This window comes from Sinocyclocheilus rhinocerous, unplaced genomic scaffold (genome assembly GCF_001515625.1).
Source record: "Sinocyclocheilus rhinocerous isolate Xijiao unplaced genomic scaffold, SAMN03320098_v1.1 scaffold712, whole genome shotgun sequence".
Taxonomy (NCBI): Eukaryota; Metazoa; Chordata; class Actinopteri; order Cypriniformes; family Cyprinidae; genus Sinocyclocheilus; species Sinocyclocheilus rhinocerous.
The window spans coordinates 436,943-446,809 of NW_015642789.1; the positions used below are offsets into that span (position 1 = coordinate 436,943).

The 9,867-nt window shown below is 35.4% G+C and overlaps 1 protein-coding gene across 1 annotated transcript in view; it reads right to left on the minus strand.

The window, feature by feature from the left end:
- Positions 1-670: 670 nt before the first annotated feature.
- LOC107756387 (lebercilin-like) overlaps positions 671-9,867 on the minus strand; it is a 13,412-nt gene continuing 4,215 nt past the window's right edge. The window contains exons 3-8 of the mRNA XM_016573448.1: positions 7,883-8,424; positions 6,714-6,851; positions 6,514-6,610; positions 6,041-6,162; positions 4,608-4,848; positions 671-3,034 (exon numbers count right to left, since the gene is read on the minus strand). Coding sequence (XP_016428934.1) covers positions 2,241-3,034; positions 4,608-4,848; positions 6,041-6,162; positions 6,514-6,610; positions 6,714-6,851; positions 7,883-8,424 — 1,934 coding nt within the window. The 3' untranslated portion in view covers positions 671-2,240. The remainder of the gene's footprint in view (positions 3,035-4,607; positions 4,849-6,040; positions 6,163-6,513; positions 6,611-6,713; positions 6,852-7,882; positions 8,425-9,867) is intronic.

The window sequence follows — 9,867 nt, forward strand, 5'->3', positions numbered from 1 at the left end:
ATGTAACTTTTTCTGTGTTCAAAATTTGCAAAATGTACATAATGAGCGAGTACATCATGAATTCATCTTCCAAACCGCGTTTTTGTCTTATTCCGAATCACTACGGTACACTCATAATAAGTACTTATATTTGGACTATTGTAGCCTGGTCGGGTCGTCACCGCTGCGGAGTAACACATAACTGCGTGAATCGCCATAGACATAAACTTAGAGAAGTAGCTAAGTGTGAAAATTTTAGATGGCACTTAGAGGCTTTTGCATCTGAACTCTTCATATATAACTACAAACCTAGAACTTATTTTAGCATTCTTATTTACTTATTTAATTGTGAATCGCCATAAACTTAGAGAAGTAGCTCCGGTTGGAATGTTCTTCCGCGGGATGTGTGCAGTTCCGTTTATTAACCGCTAGAGCGCCAAAAGTTACATAGTGCTACTTTAAGTCCAAGTATAAATTGTGACATCACTCATTAAAAAGTCACAATAAGCAACATCAACCACATTGTTTCTAGTATTTCACAACAGATTTCTCAGTATTTGAGATTGAAAAAACCCCTGAAATGCTTTAATAAATACCAAATTACAACAGTTTATATAGAGTAAAACATATCTTCTAGTTACACTAAAAAATGTAACACAACCACTTGACAAATTCTTACAGATAACCCCGCATTAATAAAGAAAGAAAACTCATTATGTGTAAGCAGGCAAACAAAGACACTGTATTAGCTGAGAATGAAAGTGGAAGTCAAGTTATTTCAGTTTTCTGGTCACTAAATTGTTAATGTAAAAAGGTTCATATTGTGCACACAAACAAAACATATACAGTGGCCCCCAAAATATTTGTACACTTGTACCACACATAGAATCACTGTATTAAATATTAAAATATCAAACCAAGAGACATTCATCAGCACAAGTTCACTTTTCAAGCAAACCTTTTAGAAAAAGAAGCTTTAAAAGTTTAAAAGTATACAACACAATAATCTCAAATTGGGATCAGTTTGTTAGATTTGAGAAAATGTCACTTGGCTAGTTATTTTGTTATCTAATGCAAAGAAATTCACTGTCCATATTTTTGGGATGTCCTGTATAGATATAATTTGAGTATTTGGCTCGTTGTTTAATCTATAAACTACAAACTTATGAACCAGACTCTCTCCTTTGTCACATAATTGCCATTAACATTTATTTAAAATGAGAGAAGGGGGGAGAGACTAAAAGTGCTGTGAGGGAGGACTGGCTCAGAGAAGACGCAGCCCAGACCTGAGTCAGCCAAGCCGCAGCATGGCTCTCTGAGAGGGCAAAGCTCTCACTCATATCAAAATCACACTCATATCAGTACTGAAAGTGCAGAGCATAAAATTAGATATGTTCCACAAGCTGTGGAAAAAACATGAAAAAAAAAGTACCTAAAACACTTTCAGAGTCCTTGATAAACTTCATAATTTTCCACTGAGGTATAAGTTTAGAGAATGTGCAAGTCACAATGGATGTTTCCCCTAATTGACAGGTCGTATGCTCTTGATTTGAATCACTCTTATCGATTACATCAGCAAGGGTTAGATTCTTACAGTTTGACTTAAACCATCTATTACACTGTGGTTCCTTAAAAGTTACTGGCCAACAGGTGAGTTTTTCTGACATTTAGGGCCAGATTTGCTAACAGCTTGCCTTTTGGTTAAAAAACTACTGTCAGGATAAAAGTATATGCATTTGTAGGATCCTTTTCAGATGCAAAATTTATAGGAGGGGAGTATTTAGATGTATCATGCAATGTGATTTATTAAGGTTTACCATTATTTGCCGCCCCAAAAAAAGCCATTTTGTGTTTGACATGGCTGTGATAGTTGATAATCGGTGCAGCTCTTGGTAGATTACATTGGTCATTATGGATCTGGATACGTCTGTGTTCTTTAATTTGCGCACTGTCAGTAGATCATCCACAGAACTTTCTCCACTCCCTTCAGTGCTTTTTTGGCCCTTAGTGTGCACTGTGCAGTGAGTGTTAACTTTGGACCCTTTGCAAACCCAACTATGAAAACGGTATCACTGAAAAAGTCTTCCTCCATGATTTTGCCAGAAAGGTTAAAAAAAAAGAGGCATATTAGCAAACTAAGCATTGTTTAATCAGTGTTTACTTCATAACGGAGCTCAAAACTAAATATCAGAGGTTTTTGGATTCCCTCTTTGTGTTTTAAAAAAATTTATCCTTTCGTATTGGCTATAAAAGCACCCTATTCAGAGTGTGACTTCTTCTATGTCATCATCAAATGACGTAATGGCCCTGACCACGGGTCGGCTCTCAGAGACATGCAGAGTGCTCCTATTGCTGGGGAGAGAACTGATATTTAGTCCATTTGGTGTGTTTGTGTCCCTCCTGCGTCCACCTCCTGGTACTGATGGGAACTGGCTTGTTAGAGGGTGGCTTAGGTTCTCCATTCTACTGGATGGATCTGAAGGCGGTGGTGTGGCAGAGGCCCCAAAAAGCTGCTGCATGAGCTTTGATTTCCTTTCCTTAACCAGGCCACCCAAATCCAGCTCTTCATCCAGTTCTCGGGGTGGCTGATTTGCATTGCGTGCACCTAAACCAGCACGGGGGGCAGATTTACCAAAAGAAGGGGCGTAGCTACCAAAAGCAAGGTCAAGATCCTTGCTTGGTCCATGTGCTCGAAGACCACCAGCTCTTCTCCCACTCGCAAATGTGTTTGTGTTCTCTTCTGGCTCTGTAAATTTGAAAATACCGTTGTGGTTCCGTTGCTCGGACAACCGTGGAGGAGAGCGGACACTTCCTGTGTCGTCAGAAAAGAAGTCTGAGTCCTGACCTTGAGTCTGCATGTCGATCTCATGCATCTTAGCCAGTAGCTGCTCTTTGCGCTGATGTTCCTCTTCAGGATGCTCTTGATTGCCGGCCTGGATCTCTAAATTTCTTGCTTTAAGTTGTTCCTCTTCCTGTTCACGCTGCCTCCTGCTCTCTTCCTCACTTTGAGATGTAGACAGGCCAATCCTCCAATCTTCTTCCTCTCTGTCCAGGCCTATTTTAAAACAGAATCACTGCAGATGTGAACATGCATTTCAACAAGTATGTTTTGGTGTCAAAGTTTGGGGTCAGTAAAGTCTTTTTTCTTTCTTTTTTTTTTTTTTGGAAAGAAATTTATGGAAGAAAAATAATTTCTTCTGATCTCATCTGCTTGCCTGTATAGTTTGCATCATCATCACACAAGCCATGATATAAAGTTAAAAAATATATATAAAGATATATATAAAGATATAAAGAGACTTAATCAACTTTTAATTTTCTGCAAATTTTCTGCCGAATTTCAACCACTGAATTTGTAAAGTGAAATAAAATGGACTGAAAATTGCCTGTCAAATATTATACATCGTATTTTTAAACAGATTGAATATTTCGGAAGTGAACTCTGGAAGGTAAATATGAATTATTTAATTTTTAATTATGAAAATGTGTGTGAAATGTTTTGAATTGAAATATTCACAGCTTAAATAAACAACTATGTTAAATTTCAGACCCTAAAAATGCAAACCCTGAAAATAAAAGGCATGAAAATGCAAGCACTGTTAATGCAATGCATTATTTTTTTAGTTAGTGCAATTCAACATGCTTTTTTGTTTCAAAGACATTTGTCAATATTTTTCTTCCATAGAAATTAATATTTTTATTCATCAACAAGCAACTTTTATTGACACAAAAATTGTTAATTATTATGTAATTATTATTTAATAAACTTTTTGTTTGCAATGTATATTCATCAAGGAATCCTGGAAAAATTTATCATTGTTTCTATAAAAATATGAAGAAGCACAGCTGTTTTTAACATCGATGATATTAAGAAATGACATCCATCACAGGAATAAATAACATTTACATATTTAAAATATACTAAAATATAAAATGTGACCCTGGACCACAAAACCAGTCTTAAGTAGCACAGGTTTATTTGTAGCAATAGCCAAAAATACATTGTATGGGTCAAAATGATCGATTTTTCTTTTATGCAAAAAATCATTAGGTTATTAAGTAAAGATCATGTTCCATGAAGATATTTTTTAAATTTCCTACTGTAAATGTATCAAAACCTAATTTTTGATTAGTAATATGCATGGCCAAGAACTTAATTTGGAAAACTTTAAAGGTGATTTTCTCAGTATTTTGATTTTTTTGCACCCTCAGATTCCAGATTTTCAAATAGTTGTATCTCAGCCAAATATTGTCCTAACAAACCATACATCAATGGAAAGCTTATATATTCAGCTTTCATATTATGTATAAATTGTAATTTAAAAAAATTGACCCTTATGACTGGTTTTGTGATCCAGGGTCACAAATAGTCATTTTGAATTGTAATAATATTTCACAATATTACTGTTTTTACTGTCTTTTTGATTAAATATATGAAGCCTTGATGAGCATAAGAAACTTGAACTGTAGTGTAGATAAAATATTTGGCAAACATCCATCCTATATGTCTGTACAAGACATATAGCTGTTTTTAGCTATATTATTTTAACTATAATTTAGCTAACAGTATTTCCATTTGTCTTTAACTGAGACAACAGAACGGCATCTATGACCAGTTACTTTCTTACCTCTGTTTCCCTTTGAGTTCTTCTCATTTGAGCTGTGCTGTTGATCAAGTCTTTGCCTCTCCTTGTCTTTCAGCAGCTCCATGTCTCTTTCTCTGTCATGCAGCATCTCTTTTTCTCTCTCCTTCTCCCTTGTCTGTTCCATCTCAGATTCCATGTCTTTTTCTTTCTCCCTTTCCCTCCAAAACTCTTGAATCTTCCATTGTTTTGCTTCTCTAGGTCTCTGTTCCCTGCTTTGCTGATCCTGCTGATATATTATATAAGAAAATAGATGACAAGCAAAGGACAGGAATAGAGTAAAACACAAGTTTATAATTTTCGCAAGGTTTGCTCAATGAAATGTTACTTATGCATTTAAAGGGATAGTCTGCACAAAAATGAAAATTGTCAGCATTTTCTCACCCTCATGATGTTTAAATTTGGCAGGTCGAACCAATGACATTTGGCATCACTGATGTCAAAACCGATGCAACATATTTAAATATAAATAAAAAGCAGCTGTTGCAGAGAATATTATTTACTTTAATCATGCTTTATGGTGTCATTTTTTGTCGTTTTTGGAGCGTGACCATCCCTTGTTGCTACTGAATTAATATGGGAAAATAACAACATAAATATTCTGTGCAACTGCTCTTATTCCCAGAACTGTTCTTAAAACCTGACTTGGGATCATTCTTAATTCAGAATTATTATTATGTATCATGGACACTCATGCTGTAAAACTAATCAGCCAGGTTACTAGTGCTCTTCTGTTGAAACTATTTGGCAGAAGGTTAGCACTTCATGCAGCAATGCAATGCTGAATTAAAGATGTGAAGATCTGCTTTGGGAGCCAGAATATGAACTACATTCTATTCTATTGTGTGCTGCATGCTGGGATACAGAAGGACAGATATTCAAAGGCAATCTTTTTTTACCCTGTGATTCACAGTAGGCTTTTGAACCTGAAAGTCAATAATTAAAAATTACTCAGAGATTAATTAACAACGAAATTCATGGGTATGTGAGCTAACTAAAAGGATTGCTAGGTGATAAAACAGAATGAGAAAGACAGAGGGAAAGGAATTTGCTAATTATTTATTTATATCTATTTATTTTTTATTTGATTATTTAGCAATCATTCAATAATAAAAAAAATTGAAAATAGTTAATAAATAATAATAGTAAATTAAAATGTATTACTTTACCCACTATCTGTGTGTGATGTATTTTCATTCTTATTAAGAGTATTACACTATTCAAAATCTACTGATATCTCCTAAATGGAGTGCTGTTTGCGAGTTGCTGTCTAAGACAACAAGCAGCTCTCTAGTTTTTGAAACAAAGCTATATTAAACATTAGGCTAATTACAGTAATGACATCACAAACTGAAGCTAATCACAATTTCATGAAATAGAGACATAATTTAGATCTTTATTGAGCAGATTATACGTGCCTTCAGAGAGAGGTAATCATCGGTCTGGTCGTCAAGTGGGAGTTTGTTGGTAAGAGTTGGAGGCGGCGATGGGAAGTCCAGTGAGGACGTCTGTACTGCCTTAGTGCTGGTTGTAATGGAGCCTTCAACACATATACAAACACAAACATGTGACAAAACGCATAGATTACAGGCACACAGAAATACATTCATAATGTTCTACTGTACCTTTTAGAGCCCCTACAACATCTCTTCAAACATATCTAATCTGATATATCTAATCCATAGAACCACGGTAATTAAAGCTGGAGTCACTAGTGAATCTCATGGGAATATAATCACCACAGGAAGATGTTTGTTATGGAGTCATTACCTGTCTGCTATTAATAATTATGAACAGAATGTTTAAGTGTGTAAGAAGGCCCTGGGAGGAAGGTGCATAGTACAGCCGTGTAATGGCACTTAGATGAGCCTATCAACAAATGCTGATCTACCTTTTCGCTTGCTGCCATTCTCTGCTTCTTTTCTGGAAGAAGCTTTTAGCATCCTATTAGCGTAGATGTTCCGAGCATCCAGCTCCTTTTCTTTCTCCTGATATAAAATGCAAAAAATTAGCATGGCATGATAGGTTTGTGATTAAATGAATCAAAATCTAACTTCGCATATGGTTTGTGGGTGTTTGGAACCTTGGAACCTTTAGTTTAGTGCAAAGTTTCTCCACTTCCTCCTGTAGTGCTTTAACTTCCTGTTGTGCATTGTGAGTTCTCCTCCTCTCATTAGCTAGCTGCCTCTGAAAGCTCCCACTGCTCAGCTCCATGTTCTTCTCCAATTCCTGATGACACATTACACACATTATACACACACAGTCATAAAAAGACAAACACATATTGAAAGCATGATGATGGATGAAGTCATTATAATCAACCATAGCCCCAAAAAGAAAGTTAATTTCCTCTGGTAACAGCTGCTGTATGCATTTTAATGGCTCAAACTAATGTATCCAACAACGTAAGAATGGAAAAAGTAAACATATAAAAAAAACAAGAAGGTTTGCAGAAAGATTTCACTTATATCTTATGCAAAGACATCATCTTAAGGGACTGGTGTCTGATGTGTTTCAGTGTGAAACCACATTTTGAGTGCTAGGGCAACATTCAATCTTGATTATTATTACACTTTTACAGGGAAAATTTCCAGAGATTTCAGTGGCCTCAACACACACACAAAAAAATGACAGATTTATAAATTTAAATTAAAGGTGTAAATGTTGTATTTAGATTTCAAAAGTGAAATGTATTATTTAATATTTATTGTATTATTATATAATTGATAATAATTATTTAAATTAATTATAATAAAATTATAATTAATTAAAAATAGATGTATTATTAATTTCAGACAAAATTTGATGAGAACATTTTAAATTAGTTTTCTAACTTAGTTTTAATTTAGTTTTCTTTAAAAAGAAAAAATATGTATACATTATAATTATACAAGAAACCATAAATTCATAAACACTTTTACTGGGAACTATGACATACATGGTCAAACATCACTCATTGCTTTGAAATTTTCAACAAATTCTTACTAATATAATAATATTCTTACTAATAATACACAAGTCATTCTTACAATTTTAACATTATCTACTTTCTTAGCCAGCAGATAATTTGACCTTGGTGACAAGTTTGAAAAGTTGACAAGCAGAATTCACAACCAAATGTTTAAGTTTGCAAGGCATAAAAATGCATAGACATGTAAGATATAGTGCTAGCTCAACAAGTAACAGTTCGCCCTGGGACGGCGGGGCATTCCTTATTGTTGAGCCCTGCACTGTGTGCTTGATTGTAATTTTTTTTTTACCTTCACTCTGCGTTCACTTTCTTGCAATTTGCCTTGAGTGTACGTTAGTTTTCGCGAGAGTTCCTCCCTCTCTCCAAGATTCTGGTCATCTGCGAGTTGCTGCAGTTTCTGTAGCTGGCTTCGACAGTGCTGGAGCTGGGCGTCCGTTTCCCTGAGGCTGCGCTCAGCTGTGCGCTGGTTCTCTTGACTGCGTCTCAGCCTCTCACGCAGTACATGAGTCTCATTGTTGTGACGAGACAACAGCTGCGAGATCTCACTTTCTGTGTCATTGTAGTGATGCAGAGCTTTCTCTTGCCGCAGCTGCATTTGTCGCAGTAAACGGTTCTCACGTTGCAACTCGTCTGCATGCAGCCTCAGTTCAGACAATGCATTCTTCAACTCGTTGATCTTTAGCAGACGTGCAGACAGCATGCGTTTGGTGACTGGGTCCACTTCTTTGGATGGAGCATCTTTACTCAAAGTTTGGGATCGGATGCCTCTTGACCACTGCTGAGGATGATGGGAGAGGGGCGGGTGACGGCGTGACACAACTTTACGTACACCTGAAAAGAACAACCAATATAAGTACATATAATTGTACTTACATAATTATTTTTGTTATGGCAAAGCTGAAATTTCAGTCTTCAGTGTCACCTGATCCTTCAGGAATCATTCTAATATGCTGATTTGAGAAGAAACATTATTATCTTATTATTATTAATGTTGAAAATAGTTATGCTGCTTAATATTTTTGTGGAAACACAAACATTACTTCTTTTTTGGGGGGGATTGTTTGATTAATAGAAAGTTCAAAAGAACAACATTTATTTGAAACAATGTAAAAGTCTTTAATGTCACTTTTGGTCAATTTAATGCAACCTTGCTGAATAAAAGTATTAATTTCTTTCTTTAAAAAAATTAATTCTTAAGCAGTTTTCCATTCATATGTCACTTGATGCTAAATGTCTCTTGTGCGATCTGCTGGTCATTATTGGTACTGCAGAACACAACAGTTATTCTCCAATTCTCTAAAAGATGCTTCCGTCTATTCAAGAGGTTAATATCCAAATTATATATTACTTCAAATAACAAAATGAAAAAAAAAAAACATGAAATTACATTTTGCACAAAGAAATTGAAACCTACTTTTAGGATCGATAGGATGTGTTGCATCATGACATTTTTATGACAATTAATCACATCTACATTTAAATTATATTATTTGTAAATTATATTAATATTTAATATTATTTTATTTTTAAAATGTTATTTTTCAAGTTTTTTTTTTTTTTGCATTCTGGATTTAGAATTGTTCTGAAATGTGCTTAACTGTGAAGAAAATAATGTTATAATGCAAAAATCTTGTTCCTCAAATTTAGCTTCATATTGTATAAGCAAAATATAGGCTACTTTATTTTGTATTTACTATATTTTTTACTTTTTGGAGTGAACTATGACCTGGCGCCTGTACCATGAAGCCGGATTAGCTGGCTAGCCAGGTAAATTTCAGTTGAGTTTGCACCAATCCTGGGTTTTAGGTACAATGAATGTGGCTTGGCTTTAGCATTGTTCATTGCCATAGTAACTCCACAGCTATCCTGCTCCTGGGCAGGTTATGTTCTGGGTAAGAGATCTCAAACTGAAAGAGACTGAACTGAGATCAGATGTGAGCAAAGTGACATGTCTGATGCAAAAAAGTCACTCCCCCAGTTTATCTTCCTCCAAATTAAAGGGGTCCTATTATGCTCTTTTACAAGTCTTGATTTTGTTTTGGGGGTGTACTAGAACAGGCTCTCATACTAGGTTGTTCGAAAAACACATTATTTTTCACATATTTTTTACATCATTACAACACCTCTCTCCTCAGTCTGGCATGAACGGCTCGAATAGTTCCTGTATCAAATGAAGGCCCGCCTTCTGAAATACGAAATGTGCTGTGATTGGTTAGCTGAGCCAGTGTGTGTTGTGATTGGCAGCACTCGGCGCCTGGTCGGGAAATGTCATGC